We start from the raw sequence: 17,504 nt of genomic DNA on the forward strand, positions 1-17,504 counted from the left end.
AATGTAACGCACAGTACAGAGGTCAGCAGTATAGAGGTCAGTAATGTAACGCATAGTATCGAGGTCAGTAATGTAATGCACAGTACAGAGGTCAGTAATATAACGCTCAGTACAGAGGTCATGAGTTCAGAGGTCAGTAATGTAACGCACAGTGCGGAGGTCAGTAATGTAACACAAACAGGTCAGCGGTGTATGGCAGAAAGAACAGGGACTTACAATGCACATAGCTGATCTGCCCTCTTCCTCTCCTGGTGGTGGTGCTAGGGGGTGACAGAGATGTATCCTTCAGGTCCCGCGCTGCAAAACCTTCCAGCTGGCCAATAGCAGCTGCAGTCTTCCTCCCAGCCTATGAAAGCTGAGGTGGGAGGAGTGAAGGGAAGACAGCCGAACTGGTTCTTCTCCTCCTCAGCCTCTGTAGGTGCAGCGGAGGAGAAGAATAATCAGTGCGACTGTCTTCCCTACCACTCCGGCCACAGAAGACAGAACTAAACGATCGATCGGCAGTTTCACCCCACTGGTCCTGCCGGCGGCACCCCTTCCCCAGATTAATTTCCACTCCCCAATTGGGAGGGGGCGAGTGGAAATTTTGAGCCCTGCTGTATGTGACATATAAAATATTAGTGTGAATAACCTATACATGAAAAGATGGAAAATGATATGTTACCTGGGTCTTATCATTGTCAGTGATCATAGTGATAGCTCTCTCTTAATGGAGACTCCACTTAGACATTTGGGGTGAAGGCTATAAACACTCTACTCAGTGTTCTTAAAGCAGAACTCCACTCAAAATCTTTGTTAACCCTTTCAGGGCGGCTACCCCCTTACTGCAAGGGCTAACTGAATATTTTGGTCTTGGGAGGAAAATGAAATACTGTAGTTATACTCACCTGATGCTCGGAGCCAACTTGCTATTAGACCAGTCCTTCCAGCCTCACTCTCCCTCCACTGCAGCAGTCTAAGGTCCCTGAGTCATCAGATTCTATACACCGTGTATAGGACGTGAGGATGCAGAGGGACATACCATCACTGCAGCGGAGGAGGGAGCACTGTCACAGCCGGCTGGCTCAGAGGATCAGGTGAGTATAACCTTGTTATTTTCCTCCATAGACCAGAACGAGCAGGTGACCCTTGCAATGTGGGCCCCACTTCAAGGGTTAATAAAAGTTTTATCCAGAGTTCTGCTGCTGGGTACACAAGGTTAGAATTTAATTTGATAAAATGTGTTTTGTTGACGGAACTAAAGATTTTTGTGGCTTCTCTCAGCCGTCTCTGCCTGGATGCCTTATGGTAAACACCACCATGTCCTGACCATGCCCCAGCCACTGCATTTTGTAACGGTTGTGTGTGCCCATCCCACCCAGGATGTGTCTTTCTTTAGCTGCACTGTATTAGGCTTATTTAGCAGGGCAGTGTAAAGTTACCCATCACAAGCAACCAAGTTTTAATTTGCTGCAATCTTATTAAATAAGAGATGTTTTCTGGTTGCTGCGGGTTATTTCACTTTGCTCATCAGTTTTCATGAATCATCTTCAATACCTTTCATCTGTCACAGGAAATCATTCCCACTAACGTGGTCATTCAAAATTGTTGTTCTCTGTGGTACATGTAAAAGACTCTGCTTGATGCTTTTTTCCCTGGAGTTCCCAGCAAGTGCATTTTCCATAAAAATAATTGGTACTGCATGTAAACCCCTCAAAACCCACTGTAACCAAAAAAATCACAGGGGTGTTAATGGGAAGTTGAAGTGTGTATAGACACAAATTTTAAAGCTTTTTGGTAGAGTGCGAAAGGACTGCTAACAGAAGCTCAATAAGAGAGGCTTGTTTTGTCTTCGGTTCTGCTGACAACAGACAGGAAGGAAAGTAAAATCTACAAGAAGGACGCAGACAGAAATACAATTCTGACAGGTGATCTAGCCTTGCCTTATATTTTTTTATATTTGTTTCTGTTAATGTGAGAGATTTACCATCACTTCCTGTCTACTAAAATTGTTGTCACCGGGACAGGGGATCTAAACCTTCCTTAAGCTGGCCATACAACTATAGATTTTCTGCAGATTTTCTGTGGTCAGATGGAAAAAGTGCAACAGATTCCTCCATCTACGCTAAACTGTGTGCATGGAGGAATCTCCCACTGTGCCAAGCTTCAGTATCTTGCTAGTCGGCCCCGTTGGGTGTCAAAATACCTAAACAATGCCTGCATCCAATCAGATTCTTCAGGTATTTTGACATCCAGCGGGGTCGACTAGCAAGATACTGAAGCTTGGCACAGTGGGAGATTCCTCCATACACACAGTTTAGCGTAGATGGAGGAATCTGTTGCACTTTTTCCATCTGACCACAGAAAATCTGCAGATAATCTATAGGTGAATGGCCGGCCTAACTCTAAACTAAAAAAACACATTTTGGCTCAATATATAATTGAAACGATCAATTTTTAATCCATTACTGGTTCTCTTTTGCTTGTTTGTTTTGAATAATGCCGATATGTATACTTGATGGAGTTGTGTTGTCCTTGCAGGCTTCCAGAAACTGTTTAGTAAATGATCTTGGTGTAGTAAAAGTTTCGGATTTTGGAATGACAAGGTAAGAACCAATAAACTTATTGCAATGTGTTAGAAGATAAAGTCGAGGTTAATGATGTGCAGGTATTAGTTTTCAGTTCAGAGTAGTCAGAGGTGATATGTTGCTGTGGAATAATAAACTTTGCTGCACCTCATTTTTTTGCTTTACATCTGCCAGTAGTTTGCTCTTCATTGACAGCTTATTAAACATTGCTCTAAGGCATACTCACAAACACCTGAGCTTAAAAAATATATTAACAGAAGTCACCAGCACAATAATGAGCCTCAAACCCATCTCCAACAAGGGTAGCATAGAACAGCTATAAAAAAAAGTAGTATCAGTATAATGCTGTAGAGTTTCCCCAAGCCATTTATATTAGTCACAACAAGAATGTTGTTTATAATAACTGAGATCCACCTGAGTCATTAGAGGAGTGGCACATTCCTTATCAGAGGGCTTAGTGGAAGTTTCAATTAGAAGGGGCCAGCTGGAAAGGAGAAAACTACTGTGCTGACCCATTGTGCTCTGGGAATCCCTTGTCATGTATTCATTTCAGTAATTTTTATTTGTTTTCAAAACACGTACAGAAATGCATGTCGATGCAAAACAAACAGCAATCTACGGTTCGAACTCCAGTAATTACAGCGCACATACATTTCTCCTTCATAGCAAATCCTATGTAGGCTATGCAATAACTGTAAGATTTACAGCGGTGTAGGAGAACCAAAGAAACCAGACGTAGGATACATGGAAAGCTTGAATGTAATCCCCAAATTAAAACTTATCATCCTCAACTTACTATTCCTGTAGTTTAAGAGCAGATGTTATCCCTGAAAAGGATTGTCGGAAAGGCCTTGTCAGAAGCTCTAGTCGTCACAGAAAAGGAGTCGAGCCACATAACCAATATTGATATTAACCTTTGTTGCACCAGTAGAAACTGAACATGCACATCAGACTTTGTATGACTTAATTCAGCTACAGTGTAATTGAATGTACTTTAACATAAGGATGCAACGGTATATCGGCCGCCTAAACATATCGACCAAAAATGTTCTGCTGATACAGTGGCACATCCGTGCTTTCTTTCCTCCCCGCTGGGCGCTGCTCTGTGTCCCAGTGTGGAGGAGAGAAACTGTTACAGGCAGCCGAGCGCTGCGGGAGGAGAGCTCCTGTCGCAGATCGGCAGAGCGGTGTGTGGGCGGAGACAACCTGCGCTGTCACAGGAGGCTGAGCTCTCCTCCCTGCTCCTCTCGCTCAGCCTCCTGTGACAGCGTGTCAGAGGAGAGCGGTACAAACACTCAGTGATCAGTGATCGCTGAGTATTTGTACATAACATGAGAACTGAGTATGGTTACTATATCCTCAATTATGAATGAATGGGAAGAGATCTACATCTCCTGCTGTTCATTCATGATTGTGGTTATAGTAAACATACTCTGTCCTCATGTTATCAATTAATAGGAACACTCAGTATAGAGCAGCGGTGGCGAACCTATGGCACGCGTGCCGGAGTGGTCACGTGGGGACCCCTTTGCTGGCACGCGAGCCCAGGTCCGCATTATCAAAGGGACGCAGCGATAGCGGTCCGAGTCCAATTAGTAGTTAGTAGTTCCCTCTCTCCCCCGCTGAACTGACAGCAGAAGAGAGGGGACTATTTCACCATTTTCGGCTGCCGCGGAGGAACACGGAGAGCTGCAGCAGCCGACAATTAAGTATTCAAAGCCTGTATTCATGAATAGAAAGCCTGCCGTGATTGACTCAGCGGGAGACGGAGGACACAGCGGGGATCGTGGACAAGGTGAGAGACTGTATTCCCGATTGTGGCTCGGGGTTACTGCTTATGGTACTGAAAATTAACCCCGAGTCACACTCGGGAATACCGCCATGGATGTTAGTGCGTGCATTTAAACATTATTTTGCGCTATACTCGTCTTATATGACAAGTATAGTCCAAAACCTATATTTTTTACACAAAAAGTGGGGGGTCGTCTTATACGCCGGCAAATACGGTAATAACTAATAGTAATTTCTGTCCCGGCTGCAGTATTAATCTACCCCAAGGATAATTTATTATTGCTGCGGGTAAGGGGGTGATTCTTATTGCTGCATGGGGTTTTTTTTTTTTATTAACTCCTGCCTAAAAACAATTCTCCCCCAGGCAGCGATAATAATTGCCCCCCTTCCCCGCAGCAATAATAAATTATTATTGCTGCGGGGAACACTAGGTTTCTAGTTACGCCTCTGCTGTGTAGTGCTGACTTTCATTATAATGTATTGCTGGGACTTGTAGTCCCGCATAGCTGGTGGTATTCTTCATTGCTGTATGATAATTATACAGCAATGCAGAATAGCCCCACAGAGAGCCCATATAAACCACCTGAGGGACCACAGAGCCCACCCAAAAGCCATAATAGACCGTCTGAGAGATGCACAGCTTCCCTGAGAGCCTGTACAGACTACCAAAAACCCCACAGAGCCCACCTGAGAGCCGCCAGCCCCCTGAGAGCCCGTACAGACCACCTCAGAACTGCAGAGCCCCCCCGAGAGTATTCAGGTCTAATTGAAGGGTTGGCACTTTGAGATACATAAGTTGGTTTAGTGATCCAGTTTGGGCACTCCGGCTCAAAAAGGTTCGCCATCACTGGTATAGAGGATTCCTGTTCATTGATAACAGGGGCTGCAGAAAAAGAGATTGAGGACTTGTGTCCTCAATCTCTTTTTCTATTAGAAAAGGGAAATATCAGGGGTCTGTTCAGACCCCCAATAATTCCCCCGAAGCCCCTAAAAAAATATGAATATTTAATAAATAAATAAAAATTAAATATAAAAAAATTAAAAGTTTATAAAAAATAAATAAAAATTAAATATTTTACATTTTTTTTAAAGTTAGAAAAAAAACATTTTCGGTTTCTGCCTGACATTCTTTATCCTTTCGGTTTAAACATTTTCATTTTGGCGCACCTCTACTTTAACCCTTTAAGGACGGAGGCAATTGTCCAAGTTCTGAACATTCAGAATTTGAGCTATATGTCTGCTCAATCATAATCTATCCTTTTTCACATTAAGTGCACCCACACATATTATATATTGTTTTTTACAGGACAAATAGGGCTTCCGTTTGACATCAAATGTTTATAAATGATCTGTAATTATATATGAATAAAATCTATCCAATTATGAGAAATTAAGAAATGTTTCTTTTTTCCTAACGTGTGCACACGTTTATTGAGACTATCATAATACTGATACGTTTTACTGCAATAAAACACTTATAATTGTATTCTGCAATGTCCCATGAGTACATCAATGCCCCCCATATAGAGGTTTATTGGAGTTTATAAGAAATACAGGGCCAACTATGGGGCTTGCCCATTTCAGTGATTTATAAATGGAATTTTGCGACATTGCATTTCCAGGCCTAGGTCGCATTTGAGACAGTATGGCAGCCTAGGAAATAACATTTTTCCATAATAACTTAGAACTTTCAAAAGTAGACAACCCAGAGCATTCTAAATGGGGTATTTTGAGTTGTTTTGTGTAGCCACTTTATTACAAATGCTGGCCACCCTTAGAAGCTTATACTTTCACACACATAAATTCCATTTTCACAGGACAGTTCATAATGCTAATACTGTATGCCTTACTGCAATAAAGCCTCAATATTTGTAGTTAGCAATGTCTAATGAATATAACGGTAGCCACATGTACTGGTTATACAGTTTTTTTTGGAGCATTACTGGGCCAAATATATTGCATACACATTTCAAAACTTGGAAATTTGAAACATTGATTTACTGGGTCTAGATCGTCTCTGAGACAGTATGGCAGCCTAGCCTAACTTTCCAGATAGGTGTCAAAAAACAACGTCAGGATAAGCCAAGTCAAAAACCAGTTGAGACAAAATACTGTGATCAGAAAGTAGGTGGAAGGGTAAAAAAATTAAAAAGGGTAAAATTTTAAACACAGGTAAAAATCACACCCCAAAAATGCTGAACAGTACTAGTGTAGTGATCACAGTTCTAAAACTGTGATCATCAGCCCTGAGGGCTAGGTCACACCAGCCACAGTGCGTTCCGGACCGATTTTGGCCGGAACGCACTGGATCGCATTTTGGCCGGCTCACTTTGTTGTGGGGCGGGAGGGGGCGTGGCGGTGCATTCCCCTCAATGGCACTGTACCCACGCCATCTGGGCCACAATGCGATTGGCCGCACGGGAAGGCAAGGTACATCAATGCCTGTAGTCCGGTCTGGTCAGAAAAAATGCCATTTCACTTCAATGCCCCCTCCCGCCCCACAACAAAGTGAGCCGGCCGGCACTGCAGCCATGCCCCCTGGCACAACGCGATCGGCCGCATGGGAATGCGTGGCACCTCAATGCCTGCATTCCAGTCCGATCCGGCCAGAAAAAATAGTGCTTGCAGCATAAAATAATTAAAAAAGGGTAGAATTAACAAAAAAATACACCCCAACAATCCTGAACAGTACTATTGTACTGATCAGAGTAATCACCGTTATAAAAATGTGAGCAGCAATGAAGGGGTTAATAAAAAAAAAATTAAATCAAGGTTTATTTTTATTAGTATTACTTCTGGGACACTTAGTAGCACTGATCTCGCCTCAGATCACACTGAGGAGATAGAGAAGCAGAGGCAGTGCTGACCAGCTCCTCAGCCCCTCCCCTCACTTCCTAACATAAATTGTTGTTATGTAGCTGCCAGGGGAAGAATAAAGGAAAATACTATAGAGTGACAATTGACTGACAGCTGTGAGCCTCTTGGGGCTGCTGACATCTTATCCAAGATGATGGTGCCCAGCAGCAGTCTTAGAGCTTTTGGATGGCTACAGAAGGAAATATTTACAGGTAAATGACATGCCTGAAATATGTTAAGTGCACATGTAATATTATGGGAAGAATGTTGTTGAAAACAATGGTCTGACGAAAGGGTGTCTTTAAATTTGTACATTGAATGGTTAGCAGGATGTTAAGCCACATGCTCATCACCTACAATCACTTTCCATTAGATCCCAGTCTTAGTTACACCGAATACATTTTAACTTGTGTTTTGGAACATACAGCATTAACGTACAATATGTTAGAGCAGGAAGCAACAGAACTACTAGATTCTTGCAACATGTTCATTATTCTGATTTTCCACTAGATAGGGTTCCAAGAATTCTGTACTAGTGTGCTATTCTCAGCAGAAACACAAATATACGTATCAGCACTGACACAGGTGCCTGATTGTGAATCCTCAACCCTTCTACATAGGGGCTGTGGACACAAATGTAAAGGCAAAGCAAATTTGCTATTAGGAACGTTTAGAGAGGTCACAAGTGGGATAGTTGTTTTGGCTTGATGCCACATGGACATGGACTCCAGCTGATCACAGCACTGGGTCAGGTGTCAGTGGGGAGATTGTTTGGATGTTGGATGAAATTTTTTTAAAAATGAACTCTGGGAGCTGTGCCAAAAACACAGGCAGAGAGCTCTGTGCAGAGGAGGCCATCTTGGTAGAGGCAAGGCTTTGCTTGCTCATGTCAGAGCCTCCAGGAAGGAGAACAGTGAGCAACAAACATAGTGGACACATTTTCAAGGTACTCAGGCACAATTAACATTTGTTCCCTATTACATAGCAATTTCTAATTTGCTAAACCTAAGGTTAAGAAAAATATTTAGGGCTGTTTCCTTTTTAGATTATTTTGATTAGGAGAAATGGAGATTTAGGCTAGAGTTACATTGCAACTATTTATAGCTCACTCATGCTCTCGAAATTTCAAGCATTAACCACTGAGAGTAAAGAATGCATGCCTAAACAAGAGAACACATGGCTTTCTATGGGGTAAGCTACACAAGTGTTTGGCGATCATTTGACTGTATAGAGTTTTAAAAAAAGGAATAAAAAACTTTATGAACGTAGTGTCTTGGCTGGAAAGGGAAACTGTACAGGGCTGGCTCTATTCACCGTGCTGTAACTTTAATATAGAGTAATGAATTGGGCCTAATACTTTATTTTTGTGCGGTTGTATTAAAGAGTCAGTCCTGTTATTTCTCTTTCTCTTGTTCTGTATATGGGGGACTGTGGCAACAAGATCTGTTCCTAAATCTGCCCGCCTGTATCAGTTTCAAGAAAGCCCCATTCTCACTGCAGTGTTCTCTGATTGATGCCAGGAAGAACAACAGGGGTAAAAGGAAGGGAAGAAGACCTTGTTGTGGCTGTGGCAGAAAGCCAAGGCAGAACTCAACCTGATTGCTCAATTTTCTAAATTTCTATCTTTGGAAATGGAGGGTGATATATATTAAGTTATATAATAAAACAATAATAGCACAATAAATTAAATAAAACATTGTGAAGGGAATTTATCAACACTGGAGTAGACAAAATCTGGAGCAGCTGTGCATGGCAATCAATCAGCTTCTCTCTTCAGTTTGTTCTGGTAAGATTTGAAAATGAAGAGATAAGCTGATTGGTTGGTATATACAGCTGCTCCAGATTTTGTCTGCTCCAGTTTTGATAAATTCCCCTCTCTGTGTATTAAATACTGATCCTGAATTATTTACTGAAAGGCTATGGAAGAAGAATAGTAAGTGGCTGTGTCTTGGCATCAACCAACGAATGAAGTGTGGTGGTTAATCTGATGAAGGTAGAAAAGCAAATAAGGAAAAAGGGTCATGACTGTGGGAACCTGAATCCAAGCTGTCACGTCTTTAAAAGAGAACTATGGGGTAACCTTTTTATCCCATAGTTCTCTTTAGGGTCACAAGAGGACATATAGTAACCTCCTCCCGTGACGCAAAGCTCAGTGTATAAAATGTATTGACTATACAGAATTTTCTGGCTTTGCTGGAATAACATGTTTTTTCTTGATATATTCAGGTATGTTCTTGATAACCAGTACACAAGTTCTTGTGGAGCCAAGTTCCCTGTGAAGTGGTCACCACCTGAGGTCTTCAACTACAGCAAGTTTAGCAGTAAATCTGATGTCTGGTCCTTTGGTAAGATAACTGTAGAAATATAATGAAGAAAATACACAGAGAAAGGGGGGTAAAAAGGCAAGGCAGGGGTGCGGTTCCTACTTTGGGGTGCCTTGTCCTGCATAATCATGACCCCTTCCAGATCCAGACATTTGATCCCTTGTTATTCTCTGTGGAGGCTCTGGCCTGCATATGAAGATTCCATATATATTTGTGTGGTGGAATCTCCTAGCTGCCTTATATTGAAAGAGTGAGAAGAGAAAACCAGGATATCTAAAGCCGGAAGCTTCAGAAAAGGACACTGACAGAGAGAAAACAGTAACTTTTCACATTGCCTCTAATTTAGAGGAACAGGTTTTGTTGGATTTCATATTTGAAGGTAGAGTCTTTACATTACAGCATTATAATGGCTCCTTCAATTAAAGTGACACTAAACTCATTGGTTAAAAAAATGCATTCAACTATTAACAAAACTGAACTTTCTTTGTGTATTACACGGCTGTAGATCCTCAAATGATCTCTGAATTGTTGCTGACACTGTCCTTCAATCCTAAGGGTGACTACTTTTGTTCTCCATGGTCCCTGTGTGTGTTGTAAAGTAGTCACCACTGCAAACTCGCTCGTGTGTTGGATTACAATCTCACATTAAGTTTACTAATTTGTATTGAGGTTGTAGTCCATAATGGGAGTGAGCTTGGAGTGGTGGCTACTTTACAACACACACAGGGACCATGGGAAACAGAAGTAGCCACCCTCCAGAAGGAAGGACAGTGTCGGCACCAATTCAGAGATGATTTGAAGATTTAGGCCCCGTTCACATTGAGCGATTTATCGCGCGATTTTTGCAGCGATATCGCTCATATTTCCGCACTATATCGCTCTATGTAGCTTCACCAATACATTTCAATGTAGCTGTTCACATCTCGTCGCTCAATGTCGCTCAATATCGCTCAATATCGCTTGTAGCTCGTCGCTGGTAGCTTGTCGCTTCTACATGACCCTTTTTTAGAGCGATTTTGAGCGATATTGCTCCTGATTGCATACAGCCCAATAGGAAGATGTCGCGCGATGTCGCGCGACACGTCGCTCAACGTCGCTCGTCGCTCAATGTCGCTCAAAGTCGCGCGATTTGCATGTCGCTCAGTGTGAATGGGGTCTTATAGCCGAGTGATACACAAATAAGATACATTTTTGTTAATAGTTAAGGTACTTGAATGCATTTTTGAGATTTAACGTCTGAGTTTAGTGTCACTTTAAGTTAGTTTTACTTTTAACCCTTTTGTTGCTGTGGCCGGCCCAATGGTTTCCACCTCAGAAGGCCAAATAAGTTTTTCAGATTTTCACGTGCATGCTAAAGCTCTTACATGTTTGTGAAATATGTACCCCCACCCCCAAAGCCTTCCATTTTGTCGAGACTATAGAACTAAAGGATGACCCCGCTCATTTTTTCATGTCTCTCATTGGTTCTGCAAATATTTATGAACTGAGGTTTACAACTATTAGACACAAACACATTATTCTCTCCAAAACTAGTATTTAACATATAAGATAAAACAGTATAGAATTAATAAATAACAAATACGTGTAAATGTATATACCAAAATAATGAGCCTAAAACTATTCCTAAACCTCTTATATACAATACATCTGTGTGTCCTAATGCTCTAAACAGACCCCTGATGTCCATGTGTGTTACAGATGGAGATCAGAGGCACCGAGCCCCTGACCGCCTCACCTGGCCCCAGACCACTTCCATTCTGGGACCACACTCTATCCAAAACTAGAACTGAAAAAGTATTAGGTGGTATTGCATGTTAAATCACTGTATGTGTGGACAGAGGCATGGAGGACACAAACTTTCAATAAACTTTTTTTTCTATATATAAGGTTTTAAGCTTTCTGCAATTAAAATACGTGATCCTTGTTCTTTTGGGTGAACAAAAAAAAGTGTTAGTCGGTAGATTAAAGCCAGTAAAACTGGACCTTTACAATCCTACCTGCAGGGTTAACAATGTTGGACACAAGTGTTGACCTATGCTCTTTGCCCAAATTTCGATTTTCAGTATGGCTCAGTTTATTGTTTCTTAAACTAGTTTTGTAAGAGCTTAAACTATGGATCAGACTCTGCAAGCCCTAATAAGCAAAGGGTGTCACTTTCTTTCTTCTCAGGTGTGTTAATATGGGAAGTGTTCACTGAGGGTAAGATGCCATTTGAGACCTACTCCAACGTGGAAGTGGTAGAGATGGTGACAAGGGGGGAAAGACTCTACAGACCTAGACTGGCTACAAACAGGATTTACACAATAATGATGGCCTGTTGGCATGAGGTAAGACCACAAAAAATAAGTACATTTTAAAAAGTGTACAACTGTTATAACCTATTACAATCTCACATGACCCAACCTGACATCTAATCTTTGGCTAGTTACAGTCCTGCTCATCAGTGGATGTACAGCAAGGGAAAGTGGTGCAAAATGGAGTTTGTTACCCATAAAATCAGAGAAAGAAAGCCGTAACCTGAATTGTTTGTGTTGCCTGTTTATTTACCTGTCAGCTGCTTTAGGAAATCCCAAACCAATATGGAAAGAAAGGAGTTACCTCCGTTTGACCATGGAAGTGATGTATTAGCCAGAGGCATCAGTGAATCCAGCAGTTGTGCTTCATTCACATTATTGGGTATATAGAGTGCAAATGGGACACATTTCCGTATGTTAATGGTCAGGGATGTGATCTCACTGGTCTAAGAATACTGTTAGCTGAACTGTAAAAAAAATGAAGCTGTAACTGCTGAAATACTTAAGCTAAAGTTTAGTAAAATGTTTTTGGGGCATTCTGCATCCATGTAATAATGTACCTCAAATGATGTCTGTCCCACATTCTACTAGCTTCTGGTAAGTATAATAATCCTCCACTCAGTCATGCCAGACACTCGCCACGGTGCTGATCTTTGGATGATGCAGCCAAAGCTGCCACTGTCTCTGTGAAGGATCGTGCCATTCGCGCTCCCCTTCCTGTCTCCTCACCCATTCACAAAACTTCCTGTATTATTTTTTACAGAATGCATTTTCCAAGAAAGTGTTGCATTCTGTGAAAATAATATAAGGAGTTTTGTGAATGGGCGAGGAGACAAGAAGGGTAGGATGAATGGCACGATCCTTCACAGTAGCAGCCATAGGCTCTCTTGCTTGCAGTGGCAGAAGATCAGCGGTGTGGGGAGTATCCAGCATCACTGAGGGGAGTATTATTACACTAGCCAAAAGCCATCAGAACGTGGTCTGCACCTCACTATACATTATTACAATGGTGCTGTATGCCCAAATAACTTCTTACTATACTTCAGCTTTAACTATTAGAATCTTCAGTCTTCCCCTTGTTACTGCTTCCTGGACTGAGCTACAGCGGGGACTGAAACTAGGTGAGGCCCAAACCCTGATAGGCTGCTTAAGCAGACGCAATCAGTTTCTGTCTATCCTGCACTCAGATCCCACCCTTGCCACAGCTCAGGCTTGGAACCAACTGCCTACCATTAACAAGATGAAGAATGAATCCACCAAAAGTAATAATTTTATCAATTGCCAGCACTGTTTTAGTTTGATTATCAATACATCATGAGTGGGACGAGATGACATTTACTCCCCAGGCCAGTACTAATACTGTAAGATAAGTTGGTCTTAGGGCCATAAATGCATATACTTCACCAATCCAAAATTATTTATTTGTTTTCTGTTTCTAGAAGCCAGAAGGACGGCCCAAGTTTTATGACCTTTTACTGGGAATTGGCCAAATACTGGAAGGAGAATTATGAAGACTTGGAAAAAGTTATACTTCACTGACTGGATTTTTTTTTATTATTAGACAATTTAGTAGTTGGACTTCTACACTGTTGGACATACATTTCCCCTATGTGGTTCCTACATGATTTCTTAGTTCATTTTTACATGTAAGATTTTTAGAATATCTGGCACACTACGGGCTTTACCTTCTGTAGGTTTACCCAACTCACAATTCCGTTTTTTGAATGGAATTTTTCCTTTGATTTATTTTCTACATGAAAGTTCTGAATGCTACGGCCATTTTAAAGCATCTGTGAATGAATGGTAAACGATTTCTAAATTGTCAACTTTTGTAACTGTGATGCCTTCCTACGTCTGTACATAACATGTATATTTATATAAATATATTTATGATAAAGAGTTTTTTTGTATTTGTTTTGAATTGTATGCATTATTACTTTTATAAAATAGGCTTTGGGATTTAAAAAGCAGCAGTATGGCCAATAACAGGTCCTAACCTTTATAGCACATCAATGTACTCCGCTGGCTTTCTTAGTCCGAAGGTAGCGTGTCAAAGTCACATGACTGACATTCTTTCAGTCAATGAGTTTTCTCTGATGTTCTTATGAAGAAGGAACCCTACAGAGAAGAGAGGACTTTGCAAGGCAATGGAGGCTACACACTGTGGTCTGCATTTTATGAATTGTGCACTTCAGCTTCTTTATCCTTTCTGGGAAAGAAATTAACTGTACCTGTTTAACTCTCTTGTGTTCATACAACAGCCACTGTTTATGAACATACCAAAAACATAGAGATCGAGAAATTTACTCTGAAATGCATGTTCTGGTTTCTCCCATCGGCCCCTACATCAATCACTGCAGGACACAGTAGTGGAGCAGGGGGTGGCGGGCGGAACCACAGATCTTGGCAGGGAATGTGTAGCTGTGAGTATGTCAAATATGAGATTTTTCTGACAACTTTGCTATGCAGCAGAGTGCAGATTCCAAGAAAAATGTTTCTGAACATGTAAGTCTAATGTCTCTTCTTCTTTTACAGGTGCTATTTAGTTTTCCTTTTTATTTCAGGGACAGGGTTGCTTTAGGAATGCATGTAAAATAATGCCTGACCAACTGAGATTTCATGGTGTAACTGCTGCAAAAAAATGGAGATAAGTCCAAACATCCAATCCAAACATGCTGCATCCTACTTGGTTTGCATATACTGCAATAGATGGCTGGCCACCTGCATCAAAATAAATCTGCCTCTGCCCAGTCCTTGCTCTGCTGTGTAGAATACCAATTACTTATTTGCTCACAGCATAAGTTAATGAGCATTTATTGTCCTCTGAGCTATTGGCCTTTGCACTTACTGATAAGGAAAAGGAGGCTGGTGCCACATTCAGTTGTAAGGTGCAGGAGGAGGACCTATGCTTTGACATTTCTCCCAAACTAGGAACATATTTATATCCTGAGGCAGTGTTTGAAATTAACGCAACATGTGTCGACCTTCCAATGAAGGGGTGTCCCTACTTGTCAATGTGCGGGGATGTCTGTCGCCCTTTTGAAACCATCTGATCCCTGGCCATTTTGGATGCTTGGGTTCATTTCCTGGGGGGTTACAAACTAGAGTTTCCTTCCGTTCCCCCTCCTTGCTTCATGTTGTCAAATTGGATAACGTCTCCTCAAAAGACGGTCTGACTTTCTCACTGCTCTATTGCAACTCCTCTCTCAAGCAGTCAGTCCCGAAATGGAAAGCTTTCAAGGATTCTATCCCAACCTGTTTACAGTCCCTATTCTGCCCAGTCAGTGATTGCTTCCCTTTACCTTGAAGATTTTCTGGCCTACATCGACATCAAGTGTGCTTACCTGCATGGTGGAATATCTGGATGACCTCCTATTGATTAAACAGTCAGCACAGACTCTCGGTAAATGTCCACTTGATAGTGCAGGCTCTGCAAGACTTTGGGTTGATCCTAAATCTCCCAAAGTCAGTGTTGGTTCTCACTAATCGATTGGAGTATGTGGGTCTAACCATGGATGCAGCTCTAGCCATGGTCTACCCAGTCGCTCCGTTCCCATGTTCGGACCCAGCTGTCCAGGAGCAACCCATCCATTTGTTTTTGCATGAGAGTTCTGGGCCCTTATAATTACCTTCTTCGAAGGCACTCCAATATGGTAAGTTTAATTCTAGACCATTGCAGCTCAACATTCTGGCAGCATGGGACAGACTTTCTCTGGATTGCCCCCATATGCCTTTCTAGAAAGACCTGGCTTGCCCTGGCATTTTGGAACTCCAGTCTGACGCTGGAAATTCTTTCTCCTGATAGTCTGGAAGGTGTTTACAATGGATACTAGCCTGTTATGTTGAAATGGTGTTCTGGATACCCTCTCTGTACAGAGGATTTGGTCGTTGGAGCAGGCTCGCTTCCCAATCAATATTCTGGAGCCCAGGGCAATTTGGTTGTCCTTTCAATGCTGGACCCCTGAGTTGCGAGGTCACCCAACAGGGATTGAATAGGACAATACCATGGCCATGGCTTACTTCAACCATCAGTAGGGTACCAGAAGTTACACAGTCCAAAGGGAAGTGGACTTGATTCTGGCTTGGGCAGAACTTCACGTTTTAGCCCTGTCGGCCATGCACCTCCCAGGTGTGAAAAATTGACAGGTGGACTTCTTCAGTGGTTACCGCGTGGACCCGTAGAATGTCCTTTTCTCAAAAAAGTTTTTCTAGTACTCTGTCACAGTTGGGGATGCCGGATATGGACTTCTTGGCTTCTAGGTTCAACAACAAACTGGACAGATTTATTGCCAGGACCTGGGATCCTCATTCTTTCACAGTGGATGCTACTTGGGTTCATTTAAATCTGATCTATACCTCTAAAGTTCCTTCGCCTCTTCCGCAAGTTCAAGATAGAGGGAGTTCTTGTAATCCTCATTGTACCAAATTGGCTCAGGGGGCTGTGGTATTGGACATTGTCAAGTTCCTGACACATTTTCCATGGGCCCTGCATAGCGTGAACCTTCTGCAAGGCTAGGACATTCCATCCAAGGAAGTACTCCATGGGATAAATCCTTTTTCCAGTCTGGTCTGGAGCAGCCTCAAATCTTAACCTTTGCAGTTCTTTTTCAGAGGCCATTTGCCATTGGCATGATTTTTGAGTTGGCAGCCTTGACCTGTAACTAATTGTTTCTTGTTCTACACAAAGACAAGGTTGTCTTAAGGCAAAGGCCTCTTTCCCCCAAGGTGTTTTTTGCCTTCCATCCTAACCAGGACATTGTTTTACCACCGTTATGTCCTTCGTCTAAGCATCTTTAAAGGAGAACTATGAGGTGAGTGCTTTTCAATCACCTCATAGTTCTAGCCGACCTGTGACAATTAAACTGTCACAGGTCGGCTCAGTAGATCGGGAAGTGAGTGAACACATACCCGCGTTCGCTCACTTCTCGATCTTGTCACGGCAGAGAGCCATGACAGGGGAGGGGCTGGATTCCCCCTTCCATTTCCTTTAAGGAGATTTCTCTCTATTGCCTGGATGCAGTTTGCTCTGTTTACCTCTCAGCTAAGGCCTCTTTTTATTAGTCTGACTCCGTTTGTCATTCCTGAACTCTCCTGTTAGGGTCAGCCAGCTTCTATTTCCACTGTTGCTAGGTAGATTCAGCAACCAATCATTTAGACCTATAACCTTAAAGGAGAACTATGAGATGAGTGATTTCCACTCACCTCATAGTTCTAGCCGACCTGTGACAATGAGACTGTCACAGGTCGGCTCAGTAGATCGGGAGGTGAGCGAACACATACCAGGTACGCTCACCTCTCGATCCTGTCACTGCTCTCTGCCGTGACAGGGGGAGGGCGGGATTCCCCTCTCCCCGCTCCGATCTGCCAGCACTGACTGGCGGAACAGACGTGGAGGGGGCGGGTACAGCTGGCTCTGCCTCTAGATAGGCAGAGCCAGCTGTCACTCACGCAGCTGGGCGGATCCCGTCATCTACGTCGGGATCCGCTACGGCGTCTCCGTATACCGCGAGCCGTAGCTCGCTGGATACTGAGCTTAGGGTGACGGGGGCACGCTAGTTTGTGTCCTCCCGTTACCCTAAGGAGAACTATGGGGAAAAACACTGACCCCATAGATCTCCTTTAAGGACACACTCCCCCCTTTTCTGGTCAAGGCACACTCTCCTAGAAGTTTC

General features: G+C 42.6%; 1 protein-coding gene across 1 annotated transcript in view; it reads left to right on the forward strand.

Annotated features, from left to right (window-relative positions):
- The window catches only part of TEC (tec protein tyrosine kinase), a 115,651-nt gene extending 101,911 nt beyond the window's left edge, over nt 1-13,740 (forward strand). Inside the window, exons 15-18 of the mRNA XM_018564954.1 lie at nt 2,521-2,585; nt 9,441-9,559; nt 11,708-11,865; nt 13,272-13,740. Of these exons, the coding sequence (XP_018420456.1) occupies nt 2,521-2,585; nt 9,441-9,559; nt 11,708-11,865; nt 13,272-13,343 (414 nt within the window). The 3' untranslated portion in view covers nt 13,344-13,740. The remainder of the gene's footprint in view (nt 1-2,520; nt 2,586-9,440; nt 9,560-11,707; nt 11,866-13,271) is intronic.
- The last annotated feature ends 3,764 nt before the right edge of the window (nt 13,741-17,504 follow it).

This window comes from Nanorana parkeri, unplaced genomic scaffold (assembly GCF_000935625.1).
Source record: "Nanorana parkeri isolate BGI_ZX_2015 unplaced genomic scaffold, ASM93562v1 scaffold800, whole genome shotgun sequence".
Classification (NCBI taxonomy): domain Eukaryota; kingdom Metazoa; phylum Chordata; class Amphibia; order Anura; family Dicroglossidae; genus Nanorana; species Nanorana parkeri.